This window comes from Schistocerca serialis, chromosome 2 (genome assembly GCF_023864345.2).
Source record: "Schistocerca serialis cubense isolate TAMUIC-IGC-003099 chromosome 2, iqSchSeri2.2, whole genome shotgun sequence".
Taxonomy (NCBI): Eukaryota; Metazoa; Arthropoda; class Insecta; order Orthoptera; family Acrididae; genus Schistocerca; species Schistocerca serialis.
Genome location: NC_064639.1, coordinates 664093298 through 664111409, shown reverse-complemented (window position 1 = coordinate 664111409; position 18112 = coordinate 664093298). Strand labels below are relative to the sequence as shown.

General features: G+C 39.4%; 1 protein-coding gene across 2 annotated transcripts in view; it reads right to left on the bottom strand.

Moving 5' to 3' along the window:
- Positions 1-18112, bottom strand: part of LOC126457747 (P2R1A-PPP2R2A-interacting phosphatase regulator 1) — a 63954-nt gene that overhangs the window by 10355 nt on the left and 35487 nt on the right. Inside the window, exon 4 of one of the 2 annotated variants that reach the window (XM_050094294.1) lies at positions 14360-14565. In XM_050094294.1, coding sequence (XP_049950251.1) covers positions 14360-14565 — 206 coding nt within the window. The remainder of the gene's footprint in view (positions 1-14359; positions 14566-18112) is intronic. The other variant, XM_050094295.1, reaches the window with a different exon arrangement.

Sequence of the window (18112 nt, the reverse complement as noted above, 5' to 3'; positions counted from 1 at the left end):
ACATGCTGTAGATCACAGAAAGGAAACGCAGAAATTGTGGGACGCCTTAGAAATTGTAAAAACGGAATTTAGAACTAATGAGACTAATGATAATGTTGGTGTCTCTTGTGAGTTTTTTGAGGGTATTCAAATGGGAAACAGAATAAATTTTTCCAAACAGTTTAAAAAGTTCACACCAGATGGGGACGTGGATCCGGTACATTTTTAAGGATGATCTCTAGATCATCATCAAAAAGATGGGAGGGCTCCAGGAAGACAGATTTTACACTTATTTAGTTGGTGATTCAGCAGAATTGGCGAATGCCCATTCTGAAGATTTCAAGTCCTGGGAGGATTTTCAGGAAAGTTTTAAGAGGAAATATTGGCCTCCCAGCAAACAAGGCATGTTACTACTGAATTTAGTTGACCCAAAGCATTAAAATAATTCTTGGAGTAGCTATAAAAGGTACCTGGAGCGGTATTTGATGAGACTGAAATATTTAGATAACCCATTAGAGGAACCACACTTGGTAAGGGTGTTAATAAGTCAACTGCCACATTACATGCGTAAAAAAATTTGGGATAGAGGCTGGACAACTGTGGATGATTTACTCAGGGATAATAAGTCAACAAGGAACACAATGAAAATGTTCATAATTCTAATCAAAACAAGGGCAACAAAGATGACAGATGGTTTTCAAATTCATTTGCAAAGAACAGAGAAATGACTGTTGCATCAACGACAGATGTAATAATCCGAGTACAACTATCAATCATAATATACAGTCAGAGGTATTACTACCCACTCCTAATAATAATGTGGATAATAATGCGGGTCATATGTCGGAGTTAATAAATATGTAATAATAGGCAGTTATCTGGTAATTATAACAGAAAACATAAAATTCCTGGGTTGAGGACCAAAATCCAGAATGTGACCAATCCATAGTTGGCCCTAAAATACATAACTTAGTGGCCAGTGCAAAACACAATTCCAATAACGAATGGTTACTAGGGGAGGAGGAAGGGGAAACCATGAGTATCCTCACAAAACCTATTGTGCTAGGAGAAGGCAGATATATACATTGATTCACTGATATCAGAAGAATTATTACACAATATAAAACGGAAACAATTAGATCCTACACTACCAGTTACTGGAGTGTGTACTACTGTAGGTATTACCAAAATAAAAAATAAATAAATTAAGTCTGAGATAAGAGTCTCATAAAATTGGTATGGTTTCAATGTATTCAGTCTTTATTGGATGTCTCAAATATTAATTTAGGAGTATACTCTTGGGAATAGACTGGCTGCTAAAATACAAAGGGATTTTAGATTTTCATACAGCTAGTCTGTCATATGAAGTTGGTGCTACGTGTATATTAAACTCCTCCAAAATAAGCCATGAAGTAGTTACATGTAATATGGTCATACAGATGTTAGTCACAAAAGCAAAAGTACTAAGCGAGGAAGAATCAAATACACTGGCAAAAAACCTGATTGATGATATATATATTAAAGCTTATAAATCTAAGATGTTAATGGACGATCAGAAAGTGGCAGTGTGTCATACTCTATCAAATTACACATCTGTGTTCTCCAATAAGTCAGAAGTTATAGGAGATTACATTTCTCCCTTTGATATCAAGACTAACAACCCATTCTTTTGCAAACCTTATACTGTGCCTTTAAGATTTGTAGTACAGGATGACATTAACAAACTGGTTGATAATCAGGTGGCTGAATGGACTACAGGCATGTACAACCCATTAAAAGTGGTTAAAAAGCCACAGGAGGTGACTGTTTAGTTTCAGACACCCATACACTTAATAAACACACAGAAGTGGAACGGGATAAACCTGTAAGTATCAGTGAACTGTTAGCCAAATTATACTCTGCTGGTGTCAAAAACATGGGAAGAATATTGTACACTATTAACTAAAACCATAAGAAAGTTTTATGAAAAAGGTATTACAATCAAACTAGGGAAAAACTTAAGTTTTTGGGACATTTTGGGGGGAGGGGGGGGGGGGGGTAAATGGTATAAAGCCAGACTTCGATAGGGTAAGAGTTGTAAAAGATTGTCTAGAACCACAGAATGCTAGGCAATTACATTCATTCCTAGGATTAGAAGGGTTTTATCATTGTTATAGACATGGACAAATTATGAATGACCCCCACTTAATAAGTTTGTTGAAACAGAAAGCAAAATGGATATGGAATGATGGCACAACAGAAGCATTTGGTAATATCAAGCAGACACTTGTGAAACCACCTATTTTGAAGCATCCTGTGATACATGAACCTTTCAAATTAGACACAGATGCCTGAGAATATCGTACAGTCACGGAATTATCCCAAGGAAAAAGGGACCTGGAAATAGGGAAGCACAGAACAATTGCTTTCACAAGTAATAGTTTAAGTAAACACGAGATGAATTACACAGCTACAGAGAAGAAACTGCTTGCTATTGTTTGGAGCATAAAGAAATTGCAGGCATTGATTTGGGGCTCGAAAGTAGTTAAACATACTGATCATCAAGCATTAGCCTTTCTCATGGAGAGCATACTACTATATTATCACATGATGAGGTGGGTTGTCTTTTTACAGCAATTTCCACTAGAGATAAACTATATAAAAGTATCAGAGGACCAAGTTTCCAATGTATTATCTAGGCTACCATTAGGTAAGAACAATATGAAATGTACAACGGGCCCTGGGATGATATTCAAAATTAATTTCTTAGGTATTAGCTTTGCCAATGATGAGGTATGCAATTTAGCTCTCAAGATCATGCAAGAAATAAAAGATGATGACTACTTCAGTGAGAAATGATGATGAGGTCCCATACTCCGAGGAGCATAGGGGACGATGCGGGAGACCGCACTGCCGTACTAGGCAAGGTCCTAGTGGAGGTGGTTTGCCATTGCCTTCCTCAGACCATAATGGGGATGAATGATGATGATGATGAAGATGACACAACAACACCCAGTCATCACGAGGCAGGACAACTCCCTGACCCCGCCGGGAATCGAACACAGGACCCCATGCGTGGGAAGCAAGAACGCTACCGCAAGACCACGAGCAGCGGACTCAGTGAGAAATATCAAAAGTGTAAAAATGGTTCCCTGATTCCATCAGAACAACTTTCATGGACAATAAAAAAAATGATATTTTATTTTGGAAATTTACGTGCTCCATGTTGGATATTATGCATGTCTCAGTATGCTGAGGACAAATTAATATGAATCATACACAAACGTTATGGACATTTTGGAACACATAAATGCACACAACATGTGAATAAATTTTATTATTTTAAAATTGTTGTCAAAAAGTAATTAAACTATTGCAGAGTTTTATTATATGTCAAAAGGTCAAAGAATATAATAGTGGTATAAAATACATGCCGTATCCCATGGTATCTAAAAGATTACAGGATCTTATTGCAGCAGATTTTTGGCCAACTACCTACGGGTAGAGGGTATGTGACTTATATTTTTGTGCTGGTAGTGTACGGGTGGAAATATGTAATGCTTTATCCAATCAAGCAAGCTAATACAACCACAGTAATCTATTGTTTAAATAACTATTGATGATGGACCACAGCTTACCAGCTACAATTTTAAAGTTTTTGGCAAGGAAAGGAGTATATAACGTAACCATATCAAACTATCACTTGCACTCTAATGCGTGAAAGACAGTAATGAAAGAGTTTGGCTGATTATGTACAACATACTGATCCCACAAACATACCACATGGGCATAGACGATACCAGAATTCCATGTCACATTGAATGAGTTAACCCGTATCTGCACTGAGTTATCACCGATAGAGATAATGAATAAGAGATTTATAGGAGAGCCATTATTAAAATTGTTTAGATACCCCCCCCCCCCCCCCCCCCCCCCTTCAGAGGAAGAAGAGGCAGCAGTAATAGATATTAAGATTAGAAGCAAGTTATGAATAAGTCCAGCGCATACTTTGCAAGTTCAACAATACAACAGATGTACCTATATTCAGTGTACATAGCTTTGTTTTTGTAAAAGATGTTCATCATAGTTGAAACATAAAGAAAGAGACTAGAAAGTTCTTTCCACAGTATTGCAGACCTTTTAAGGTGGTGGGATTATTATGTCTGAAGGCACTGTTCCTGGCAGATCCAGATACAGGCCAGGGAAAGGGACTATACAATGTTAATATGATTAAGAAATGTGAACCACCAGGAGAATTTGCACACTTCACAAATTTAGCAGAATAACACCCATTGGAAATCAGAGTTAATGGCTTTTGTATTTCTTCTTTAATTTCTCTAAAAGCATTCCTTACCCCTACACTATTCTATATCATGTACCTCTTACTATTCTACATCATTAAATAACTAAACTGCATCCTTGTTTGTGAAAGCAAGAAAGCATTAAAAGTTGCTATGTGGATAACCGTAAGTACCATAATTTTGAAAGTCTTAATAGCAGGTAGTATGTTTCTTACAGAAAGAGATACATTCTTTAGCAAAAGAGGAAATTCATGTGTGACAATATGACTTGGACAAATGGACATAGTTTTGTGACATACACATATTGTGTATGGGGTCAGTACACTGCTTTAAGGCATGTCACACATTGTGGGGGAAGATAATGGACGAAAGCCCGTGTCTGCAGCCCAACATTCTAAAATACAATGTGCTAATGCGAGTGTTATGAGCACAAGATAGTAGTGCCATCTAGAGAGAAATTGATCAATTTATAGTGCAGATGCATAATCAATAAAACAAGATTGTTTTATCAGTTTTAAATAGAGAGTAGGACTTCCACAAGGAACGGTAGTAGTGGAAGTGAAAATTAGGCAGTATTCATGTAACATAATGTTCAATCAGTGTGAGAAGACAAATGATAGTTAATCACCCGGATACATAATGTGATATAGGTGTTTTATAAAATAAGTGACAATGGAGAAAAGAAAATACTTATGTTGACTACCCTGGCAGGTTTTGTCGTCAATATAAAATCCAGAAATGGCAATTTCAGCCATTGCTTTATTATTTCTTGAGGTATTTTTAGTGATAAATTGAGCTATATGTGTTGGCTTGGATAATTTTAAATACATACATAGTAGCAGACCTAAAGTATCCTGAGAAATGGAAATGAACATGGGATTATCGTAACCCAAAGTAATATGCTAACACTGATGTGTTTCCGGAAAGCACGAAATGTAGGTAAAAGCAGTTTTGTATATGGAGTATGGTGCAGTATGCTTTAAAATTGCGGTAAAGACAAGCCATAACTGAAGGAGATCTTTCCTGTCATGGTGAAAAATGATACTGAGATACTGTGTGGACAGATTTTATATGGTGAAGTGTACCCTGCTTTAGGTTAGTTGGAGTAGAAATGAGCAGGCAGACCTATAGAGAGGCTGTCCTATGCCAGTGGACAGGTGCATTCAAGAAAGAAACGTCCTGTGCTGCGTCTTGTGAGGAGAAGTCTGGGGACAGGTATACCAAGTAGGGGGGCTTAGTCATTTGGTTAGCTGAATCTACCTACTAGGTACATCTTCCATGCTAACTCTTCGAGACCAAAGAAAATAATCATGCATAAATTTATAAAGAAAACATTATTTTCATTAAGGATAAATTAAATGGATAACAAATTGTAATATGATATCAGATATGTTATACTGAATTGTAAAGAGTGCATTACAAGAGGTTTGCATGGCATCAAAGAGTGCATTACAGGAGTTTTGCATGGCATCTTCTGTCTCTGTGAGTGAATATGTAGTGTTGTAATATGGCTTATTCATGAGAATGACCTATGTTCCACTGAAGACACTCATTCTGGCGAAAGATGGCCATATCTCTCATATACATTTTATGTAGTGGGGACAATCCACAGTGCGCTCCTCGATCGATATGCAGATGACGTGTATGCAGTGACATAAAATAACAAGGGCAAGGTGTGGCATGGTGAGTGCAGTAGCACTTGATGGATGTGGACATGTATACCTTGGTGATACCCCTTGAAGGTGTCCTGGACACCTTCAAAGACAACAGATACACACTCAAGACAAATGAAGATTGTAATTCTTAGATCTCAAGTCAAAATATTGATCAATGTGTTGGAACAACACAGAAGATTATTGTTGAAGATGTGTTCATCATTCGGTAGTTGGACATAGTGAGACACACTCTTACAGCATCACCCTGCCTGGATATGGTGGCAACAGGAATAAGTTCACACACAGCTGCAGTACGGAGTAGCCGAACCATGAGAACAAATCTAAAAGGTGGAAGAGCGACAACAACAACAACAACAACAACAACAACAACAACAACAAAGGTAACTTTGACAACATCGCACTGACAAATCTGTCACGCATTACTCCCTATTCATTGTTTTATAGCTAAGCCGCCAAACACACATGGGAGCAACTTTTCTCCGAGATGGGTCTGGAGTCACTGGAGTTAACCTATCTTGTCCCATTGGTAATCCCAATGAGCAAATAAACTGATGTGGTTTCTTATTTTAAACCCGAGCCTCATATATTAATTACAAGCCTACACTGCTTTCCAGTACTGAATACACCCCCTAGGGCATATACAAACTAGTGTCAGGAATATGATACTGAATTCACCCTGTTTTTACATTTAAGGTGTCACGTACAAATTACTAAGCCATGAATGGATGCATGAAACAGTTGTAGAGGGCTTCATGCTGCAACACAACAGATGAGTGTTTGGCACATACAGTCTGGCTTGCCGGCCAGCAGGTATGATGACCCAGCACCACCCTGATGGGGAGTGCCACTGTTGTGTCAATGCCCAACACCGTCACACCATTCATCTAGCAACAAATGTAAGTTGCGAGCTTCACTTTTAGGGAAAAGATGCCGCCGAGCTACTATGCTGCAAGAAATGTCACTGAGAGCAAGCAAGACTGGATCAATTCTGGGTAGAGAATGAAGACCTGCAAAGGCACCTAAATGAAACATTAGTAAATTTAACACTGCAAAGCAGCACTGTGCTTGTAGCAAACCTTTCTTCTCCATTTCCAGAGTTCCTACAGACGGTTACATCTAAGCCTGTAACTGATGCTGCAAACGGTTTGCTGGTTCCTACCTTCGAAGGTAAACCAGGTGAAAATGTTCACATTTTCATATAAAATTTAATAGATGTAGGGAAACTGTCCATACGTAGTGATGAAGTTCTGAGAAGAGTTGCTAACCTTAAGTTGCAAGGAGAGGCATGTGGTTATGCAAATTCCATGGAAGGGCTCAGAAATACTACAGCATTTCATGTCCTTGCTAAAGGACTAGGAGGTGGCCATAGATGTATGCACAGTGAAAACTACAGAGAAAGTTCCACCCTATGCCAAAATTCTGGAGAAAATTTAGAGCACTTTGCTGAAACAATAACAGCGGTGTCATGTCGTACATTTGTATTAATGGTCAGTAATGAAAGAAAAGAGGTACTACTCGGTGAATCAGGAGCTTGCTGTGTAGACCTATTTGTTTGCAGGACTGATCTGCAGGTAGGTGCTGAGGTGAGAGTGCTTCACCAGGCACACTAAGGGAGGCCATATGACTTTTGTTTCTACATGAGGAGTCCCAGTAATTCGTACAATCTTCCACCAGAGTAAGCCCCGCTAGATGTGCATTCACTGGTAGTGCACTGCATTTTTTGCAAATTTGCTTGTTTCCGCCATCACTCAGCTAGTGAAACAGGTTACCAAAGTGCTCAAAGGAATGGCAATACGTGAAATGCAAAATGGAACAGTTCTGCCACTGCTCCTCACTTTCCTTCCAAAAGCGCATCCAATAAGAGAAGTAGGACTCGCTCAGGTGGCAAACGTAACTTTGCAGGGTAAAATCTACAGCAGACAGTCTACCTTTATCATTGATACAGACGCACAGTAATTGTTTTGTTTGTTACATCTACTTGCGGTCTTGAATTAAAATCACTGCATTGTAGACTAACTGGATTGGGCAAAAAGGTAACCTACTCAGTAGTTTCAGAAATTGTGGGACTGGAAACGGACAGAAGGAAGTACGAGTCCACATTTGAAGTGGTCTGGAAGCATAACTGCAATTTTGATGCCATTTTAGGCAATGATATCCTGCACCATTTTCTAGGCATAGTTAACTTTTAAACACATGAGCTCCAAATTGTGGGAACTTTCCACCATTCTAGCAGTGTTCTCACTATAAGAATGAATGACTATGTTCTGACAACCCACTAAATAGTGTACCAGAGCAATGAAGTTAAACAAAATCTAGAAAATATCATATGGTACAGGGAAAACTGTAGGTCAAGAAAGATTTGTTGAGACGAAGTATTTACTTACAAGGGAACCTCCCCATCGCACCCCCCTCAGATTTAGTTATACGTTGGCACAGTGGATAGGCCTTGAAAAACTGAACACAGATCAATCGAGAAAACAGGAAGAAGTTGTGTGGAACTATGAGAAAAATAAGCAACATATACAAACTGAGTAGTCCATGCGCAGGATATGCAACATCAACGAGAATGTGAGCTCAGGAGCGCTGTGGTCCCGTGGTTAGCGTGAACACCTGCGGAATGAGAGGTCCTTGGTTCAAGTCTACCCTCGAACGAAAATTTTAATTTTTTGTTTTCAGACAATTATCAAAGTTCAGGCAGTCACACACAATCAACTTCGCTCTCCAAAATTCCAGGACATGTTCAGATTTGCTTGGACATATGCAGGATTTGACGGTCTACACACGGAAAAATTTGAAAACGTTAAAAACATATGTTTTGATAGAGGACAGGCAAAACTGTGGGACTGTGAAACTGTTGCATTCATTTGTTGCAGTTTATGTGACAAACTCTTATGTTTTCATCACTTTTTTGGAAGTGATTATCACATCCACAAGAAAACCTAAATCGGGCAAGGTAGAAGAATCTTTTTACCCATTCGCCAAGTGTACAAGTTAGGTGGGACGACAACATATTCCTGTCATGTGAAGCACATGCCATCACCAGTGTCGTATAGAATATATTAGACGTGTTTTCCTGTGGAGGAATCGGTTGACCTATGACCTTGCGATCAAATGTTTTCGGTTCCCATTGGAGAGGCACGTCCTTTCGTCTACTGATCGCACGGTTTTGCAGTGCGGTCACAAAACACAGACACTAAACTTATTACAGTGAACAGAGACGTCAATGAACGAATGGACAGATTATAACTTTGTGAAAATAAAGAAATTAAAATTTTCACTCGAAGGAATACTTGAACCAAGGACCTCTCGTTCCCCAGGTGCTCACGCTAACCACGGGACCACGGGACCACGGCGCTCCTCAGCTCACATTCTCCTTGATGTTGCTTATCTTGCACATGGACTACTCAGTTTGTATGTTCTGCTTATTTTTTTCATAGTTCCACACAACTTCTTCCTGTTTTCTCGATTAATCTGTGTTCAGTCTTTCAAGGCCTATCCACTGTGCCAACTTATAACTAAATCTGAGGGGGGTGCGATGGAGAGGTTTCCTTGTTAGTGGATCCATTAAGAAGAAATAAAGATTTACATAGTAAACAGGTGCATGTGAAGCACAGTTTATCTTGACAGAGTAAGACAGAAGAGAGTCCATTTTTGTCATTGACCATGGATGATTTTTGAAGCAAATGTGTTTAAATTTCCTGAGGTACCTCACAAGCCAAAGTGTGTAAATTAAATACTGATTAGATAACAGCATACCAAGAAAACAAACAGCCTTAAAGAACAGTTACATCACCTGTAAAAGCGGAAATTGAAAACACCTGTGTAAGACAGATCAGGAAGTATTGTACCCTGTTCTAGCCAAGTTTGCAAGTTTGTCTGAAGAAAAGAAACAGCTTTCAATAACTTCCTTAACATACTATGGGACCCTACAGGTGATGGTACGCCTGCGGTCCAGAAACCTTGTTGCTTACCTTATCACTTGCAGCCCATAGTGGAGAAAAATATTTCAGATTTGCTAGAAGTACGATTAATTCAACCTCTTTCCAGTCTCTGGGCTTCACCTACAGTGGTTGACCTGAAGGAAATCAATAATGGAGAAATGGTTTATCGATCTGTGTAGATATGAGAGCGTTCAAGAAGGACCCTTCCAAGGATCACCTTGGCAAATGCAAATTTTTCGCCACCTTAGATATGCACTCTGGCTACTATCAAATTTCTATAGCTCTGTAAGATCAGGAAAAGATAGCTTTTGTTTGCCATTTGGGCTTTATGAATACCTAAGGATGGCCTTTGGCCTCCAAAATGGTTCTGCTACATTTCAGTTTTTTGCGGATTTATTCTTACAGGGTTTAAAGCTGACTATGTTCTAGTTTATCTGCATGGCGTGATTATTTTTTCAAGTATGATGAGAGAACATGCATAATGACTGAGAAATGTGCTAACACATTTTAGTGATGCTAATTTAAATTTGAAATTAGAAAAGCGCAGTTCCATGCTACCACAAGTGCACTATCTAGCCCAAATAATTCTGGCAGAAGTGTAAGATCAGATCCGTGGTTAATGGATTCAGTGACCAATTTTCCAGCACCGAGAAAAATTGCAATCATTTCTCAGTTTAACAAATTACTACCACCATATGTGGGAAAACTGTGCAGCCACCAAGAAACCACTCACAAAATTTCTAAAGAAATAAACTCCTTTTGTCTAGACAACAAACAGAGAGTGCCATCTTAAAACTGAAAGGAATTCTTCATGTTCACCTTTCTTGTCTTATCTGGATATTGCGCTACCTTTTATCTTGTTGTGAGATGCTGACAACATAGCTATTGGCTGCATTTTGAGTCAATTACAAGACGGCGAAGAAAAACCAACTGGTTATGCGTCACATCAGCTGAATCAAGCTGAACAAAACTACAGCATGACAGAAGGAAACTTTTATCACCCATTACTTTCAGTGTTACCTATATGGGTGACAGTTCACAGTAATTACAGACCAAGCGAGTTTTGAATTTAACAGATCAGAGCAGCAGATTTTTAATATGGGCTTTGAAACTTAGTGAATATAACTACATAATCAAACACAAGAGCCTGGCAAGGTTAAACTATAATGCAGATGCTTTGAGTATGAAAATTAAGATCCTGGTAGTAGATTATGTTCTTTTTGAGGAATTAAAAATGGCACAAGAATCCATTCCCAACTGTAAGAAACTGACTACCTCATTGCATTTTATTACAAGACATTTTATGAAATAAAATGGGGAAAGCACTATGCAAGTGTGCATCACGAGCCATTATTGGCATCCCCAATGAATGAAAGATGTCTAAGATATCTGTGCACTAAGAGAGCACAAGGCCAAAGATCAAATATCTCTCTTCAAATGTTGAGACTGTAGCACCCAATATTGTTGAATTGTTCTGCATAACAGCCTGAAATAACCGATACATTTTATCTACCTTGGCCATTTATCTTGCTACCTTATTATGATCCCTACTGAAGATGACAGTTGTGAAAGAATTTGACAATCATTTAGAACGAGTTTCTGGAAGTCCAAAGGCTACTGTAACAGATCAACATTATACCAAGTATTGGCAAAACTAAGAAATTTATGGGGCACTGGGATGAATCATTTCAGATATTACATTTCATGTTGTCTGTCAATGTCAAATTACATCTGCCAGATCAGAAGATTGTAGTTCATTCTGATCACTTAACAAAGTATAAAACTAGTGATACATTGTTTCCTGCAGTGGACTCAGCAAAATTCGGAAAGAATCATTTGGCAAAAAAGCCAATATGCACCTAGCTGTTACACAGCAACCCACAAGCTCACATCAATGTAATTTATGTTCCGCCCCTCCGTATGATTTACAGTTTATGAATTAAGAACATACTTTATCTTAAGTCTTAAATGGGAGATAATGTCATTATTTTCAATGTCACTTTATTGTTTAGCCATACTGATGATTCTGCTGTGCGTTTTTTCTCAATCAGGCCCTAATTAGCTACAATATTTTGCTTAAGTGTTGCATTTGTGCCATTCTTGTACAACTGCCTCTGTGCCTTATATGTTTTTAAACATGTTAATTCAATATCACTACTGGCATTGCAATGGGTCATCAGCATACATGGTAATAAAGCAATTAATGCCTAGAAATCTTGGGAAGTCATTCACATTGCATATAAACAGAAATGGATGATTTCATTCACTAATGACCAATGAAGAGTTGATTAATTCATCCAAATAATAAATGAACAGAATACCTGATAGGTAATATTCTTATGTAACAACCTAGTTAATATTTAATGACTCTGTGCTAACCATCACCAACATATTAATGAAGCAGTTGGTATACAGAGACTTTTGGTTATCTTCATTACAAGATTTGGCACTCCTCTGCTCTCTCTTGCAACATATTCCATAGCTGGAGAGAGACAACTGTTTCAAAGATCTTTAAAGAGTTTGTAACAGCTACATATATTTACAGATCATATTCCTATAATTTTTTGCAATATGCTGTGAAGAATAAACTGTGTCGATACATGACCTACCTTTGAAGAAACAATCCTTTTCAACTATTGCCTGAAAACCAGTGATTTTCATCTTAGCACAGAGTGAATATGCTTATGTTCCTTTCAATATTAGTATCATCCTTTATCCTTTCTCCAACATATATTTATAATAAAGAGTTCTATCTGCATTAGGAGGTTTTTTCCTCTCTCTTTTTTTTTCCAGATTATTCGATGTGTCGTCCAGTTCTTCCACACCCCTGGTGTCAGCAGTACAGTTTTCAATCTCTTCTTCCAGTGTTGATTAACACTAGTTTACTTTTTTACTATACATTTCTGTAGTGGTTTCCTCAATCAGTTTGTGTTGCAGCATTCAGCCACATAACTTCCTATCCCTCTCTGTTAAGACATTTCAGGAACTTTTTACCACATTCAGAGGCCATAATACATTCAAATGTGTGAGACACTCAAGTGCTCAAGTCCTGCAGCAGATTATGATAGATATGAATTAAATATATGACTTTTTGAAACAATTTTTAAGAAATTCTCCAAGATTTAGCTCAGACTGCATGTTATAGGTAACTTGCTGGGAATACAATGAGCCTGTTTTGGCTAATTTTCTGCAATTCTAAAACTTTCCATTTTAATCTCCAAACTTCACAGCAATGCAGACACATCAGAAGCAAGACATATTCTTCATTTGGCATAAGGAATTGGGAATAAAAGAAAGAAACCCAAACACAAACTGAAAGCTTACATAATTTGAGAACTGCAAACATAATATGTGAAGTCTTTTTTTTAATTTTTTGGTAGAGAAAAATAATCAAATATAAGTGATATCGCTAGGCTAATTGGGGATGGGGAAAGTATGGTGAGGGGAAGGGATATAGAAAAATGCAAATGTACACACCAAATCTCATATACAGCAGGTAACGTGTTGACAGTACATCACTGTTGTAGCAGTAACAACCACAGACCAAACTTCGCAACCCACTGAGAGGCGTGTCGGCGATTCGTCTACGAAATCCTGTCAATGGGTGCCAGATTACTGCTGATGTAGCATTCTGCAATACAGCAGTCTGCCATAGTGGTAGGCTGGATTTTCACACGCCACGGACAATGTTGCACTTCCGTAGCCACTTACACGACAGGCGGGCTCCCGTTACAAAACAGCTAGTCAGAGCAACTACAACTGCTCACCCACCCAGCCATTAGTGGCATTTGTACTTTGACTGGTTCATTGACTTCCAACTACAGCCCCTGCTGTAACAGTCTCCACACTAGCCATCAGTCCATTGACAGGCCGAGCAGCTTCAACCTTGCTAAGCAGCATCATCAGGTAGCCACTGGTCTATGAGCCACCACTAGACCTGATCGTTCTGGGTTTTGAGCCACTGCCACTGAGTAGAGGTCATATCTAGGATGACTCCATTCAGAACTCTGGGTGACTCCAAGGTTCTTGGATTCAGTGCAAGATGTCTGTGTGCTTGTCTTGCTGCTCAAAGGTGCACATTGTAAGCTTGTCGGGTGATGCCTCCCTTGTGTCAGCACAGCTGCTGCCCTTCCGCTGAGGCAGCAGCCAACTGTCTAACATAACATCTGCTGGTGAAGGGCCATGAACACCAAGGAGTCATGATGAGGTAGCACACCGCTGCCTGGATGACCAAACAAGCAATCAAGATGCTGACAATGACCTCTTGTACAGAAGTCATGCTGAATAAAGAATGTTTATACTGAATGAGATCTTCTGACTTTGCACTCGCTATGGCACTGATAGAATACAACCCACAGTTCCTGCACACACTGTTCTGGGGCACAAGTGACCTTCCTGACTAATAGTGGTGTCTGCATCACAAATACCATTACACTGAGCTAAATAGTTTAATAATGTAGCATTTGGAACTCTTTTAACATACCTGGTGGCAAAGGCCTTTCTTGTTGGGCTTGGTGATAAGCTGTTCTTGAAAAAGCCTGGTGAAAAGCATTGTCTTCCAAGACCTTGTCTTGTTGGTGATGGTGATGAACACACAGGTGGTCCTCCAGTATTTGGAAGTGACAGTTGCAAGGGATGATCAATGTAACGTTGCAACATACGTCGATTTGCTTCATTCTGCTCCTGCTGCTGTAAAATAATAAAGATACAGTTACATTTTCATTACATTTTATAGATGTAACTTTTTTAGCCTATACTGCCGGTACACATTTGTTAGGAAAACCAAGAAGGAATGCAGGCAGTAAATAATTTCAAATCAAGATGAATGCTGGGAACTGAAAAATCAACAATATTTGAGACAAGAGTTCCTATTAACCAACAGTCAAAACAGGAAGATCTGAAGCTGAATTGTCAAGCACACAAATTAGAAAATCCAGTTGAACCTCTAGGTTTTAAAGCTTTTAATGGTTCTGTCACTGAGAGAAGAAGGTAAACAGGTATTAAAAAATTAAAAAGGATAGTGAGATTTTGAAGTGCTAGAGGTAATGGGAGATTCATCATACCAGATCCAGAAGAAGGAAAGGACCTAAAAGTCTAGATTCTAATTCCAGAACTAACAGGTTAAATATAAAAGCTTCAATGGAAAATGAGGCTAGAGAAGAGTGGCGAATCAAGCATTATTACTGACAGATGAGGTACAATGTCTAATCTCAAGATTATAAAAGTAGACTTCATGTGTTCACGAGGAACCATCAATATGAACACAAATATAACACTGGAGATTAACCATTTCATAACATTCTGGTTACTGCAAACTCCTTCATCCTTTCGTAACATTAATCATCACAATATTCAGTAGGTTTTTGGAAGTTACAACAGGCATATTGAGGTTTAGAGTGACATGCTATTTTACTACAATTTAGTACGCCATCAGTTTATTACTTTTTAAGAGGTTGTTTGTCTCAATAGAAATGGTTCCCAAAACTACTTGACAACCAATCTAAATCCTTTAGAATAGTTCTGCAAGTATTTTGAGCAATACATAAAATAAGGGTAAGGCAACAATTCACCTAAAGCGGATCGCTGCATGGAGCACAGCACTCGCACTAGCTTTCGAGCACTAGCTCTTTTTCCAGCAATGGTACACACATACCAACACACAACCAAACAGACACCCAAACACACACTCCTGTGGTCACAACAAATTTAATTATTGATACTTGACTGCTGAAAGCAGCTGCCTCAGCTGATGGCTGATGGAGGTGGGGAGGGGAAAGGAAAGAATGCAAGAGGAGGCAGTGGGAAAGATGCAGGTCTTTAGACAGGCGACTTTGTGGGCTCACAACAAGGTGAAAAAAATACAGAGGGTACAACAAAAGAGATGTAGGAAGAGGGAAGAGATTGAAGGGAGAAAAAGGGGAGGGAGAAAAAGGAGGGAGGCAAAGATGAAGAGGCAGAAGAGAGAGAAGGGAGAGGGGTTGAAAAGAGGGGAAAAGGGGGGGGGGTGAGGAAGGGAGAGAAGGTGAGGGAGAATATGCCTGCATGGGGGAGGAGGAGGAGGAGGAGGAGGAGGAGGAGGAAGAGTGGTGGGGGACTGGACTGGACTGGACTGAGAAGGAGTGGTACTGACAGAAGAGAGAAGGGAAAAGCAAGGTGAGCCAGTGGGAACAGGTACGCAGAGGTTTAAGACAGGGGAATTGTGAGAGCACAAGATGTGTTAGAGAGTGAATTTCCATCTCCGTAGTTCAGAGAAACTTACATTGGAACGAAGTATCCAAATGGCCTGCATATTGATGCAGCTGTTGAAGACATTTGTGAAGTGGGGTGCTGCATGTTCAGCAGCGGGATGGTTAAGTTTGCACTTCACCACAGTTTGGCAGTGGCCATTCATGCGAGGAGGCAGTTGGTTACTTGTCATGCCCACATAGACTGCTGTACAATAATTTTAGCTTAGCTGATATATATCAAGGCTGCTTTCACATGGGACCCTTCATTTTATTGGGTATGAAATGCCTTTGACTGGACTGCAGTAGGACATGGTGGGTGGGTGTATGGGCCAGGTATTGCACCTGGGCCAACCACAAGAGAACGACCCATAGGATGTAGGATTAGGATTAGGATTGGTATAAGGATGGGCAAGGATATTCTGTAGGTTGCTTTGGTGGCAGAACACTACTTTGGGGGATGTAAGTAGGATTTTGGGTAGAATATCCTTCATCCCAGGGCATAACTTGAGGTAGTTGAAACCCTGGTGAAGGATGTGGTTGAGCTTTTCAAGGCCAGAGTGACACTCTGTGATCAAAGGAGTGTTGGTCAGTGGCCGGTTAACAGGTTTACTGGTGTCAGAGGAGCAGATGGCATAGGAGACTTATTTATGGATGAGCTGAATAGGATATTGTCTGTCAGTAAAGGCTCTGGTATGGTTATCTGTATATTTTGAGAAATCCTGCTTTCCACTGCAGATATGGTGTCCACAGATGGTGAGGCTGTAAGGAAGAGACTTTCCGACGTGTATTAGGTGACGGCTGTCAAAGTGGAGGTACTGCTGGTGTTTGGCATGCCTGATGGGACAGGCATATTTATGGACCCATCTGAGACATGGAGATTGACATCCAAGAAGTTGGCTCAATGATTTGTGAAGGACCAGATGAAACAGATTTGGAAATAAGTGTTGAAGTTACAGAGGAAACAGCAAATGTTATCCTTCAAAATGTCATCAATGAGCCTGAGCCATGCAAGAGGTTTCAGTTGTTGACTAGATAGGAAGGATTCCTCCAGGTGGTCCATCAATAAGTTGGCATAGGATGGTGCCAAGCGAGTACCCATGGCAATGTGACAGATTTGTTTGTACATTTGGCCTTCAAAAGTGAAATAATTGTGCATCGGGATGTGGTTGGCTATGAGGATTAGGAATGCAGTGATGGGTCTGGTATCAGGACAATGTTGGCAAAGGTTGTGTTCCATGGGCGCAAGGCAATGGGCATGGGGGATGTTGGTGAACAAGGATGTCACAGTCCAGTGACCAACAAGGAGGCAGGTAATAATGGGACAGGAACAATGGAGAGGTGATGAAGGAAGTGAGCAGTATCTTGAATGTAAAAGATTACAGACAATAGTTTGGAGGCATTCATCAACAATGGCAGAGATTTGTTCTGTTGGAGCATTGCACCCAGCCACAATGGGACGACCAGTTCAGAGAGCTGTCTGGTTGAGTTTGTGGACTTTGGAGAGTAAGTAAAGCATAGGATTGTGTGGGGTTACTGGTGTGAGGAGGCAAAAGTATTCACGTGCCAGTAGAAGTAGCTTCAGTTCCCACATAAGGTCCATTAAAATCAGAAGTTTAAAGAGAGCTTTTGATGTCTGGGCATGCTTAACATAATTGAGTTGCAACAATTTTTGCACAGTCTGCTCGTGAATGAGTATAACTTCATCACTCACTTGCCTTTTCAGTGCATAGACCTCAGGCTGCAGATTCTTTTAATTTTTAATACATTTTACAGGTATTAACTAGAATCATACAGTAATGATCTCACTCAGTATGATTACAATTAGAAATATTTAAGAATGTGTCAGAAATCAATTAGATACTTAATGAGACTTGTATTAAAGAACTGAAACTTTTTGCTCAACAATGATATGGCAGATGATGCAAGCACCATGAATCTGCCAGCACCTGGAAACCAGATAATACACAGATCACAAATTCTGAACTAACATTTTATTTCTTTGGTAGCTG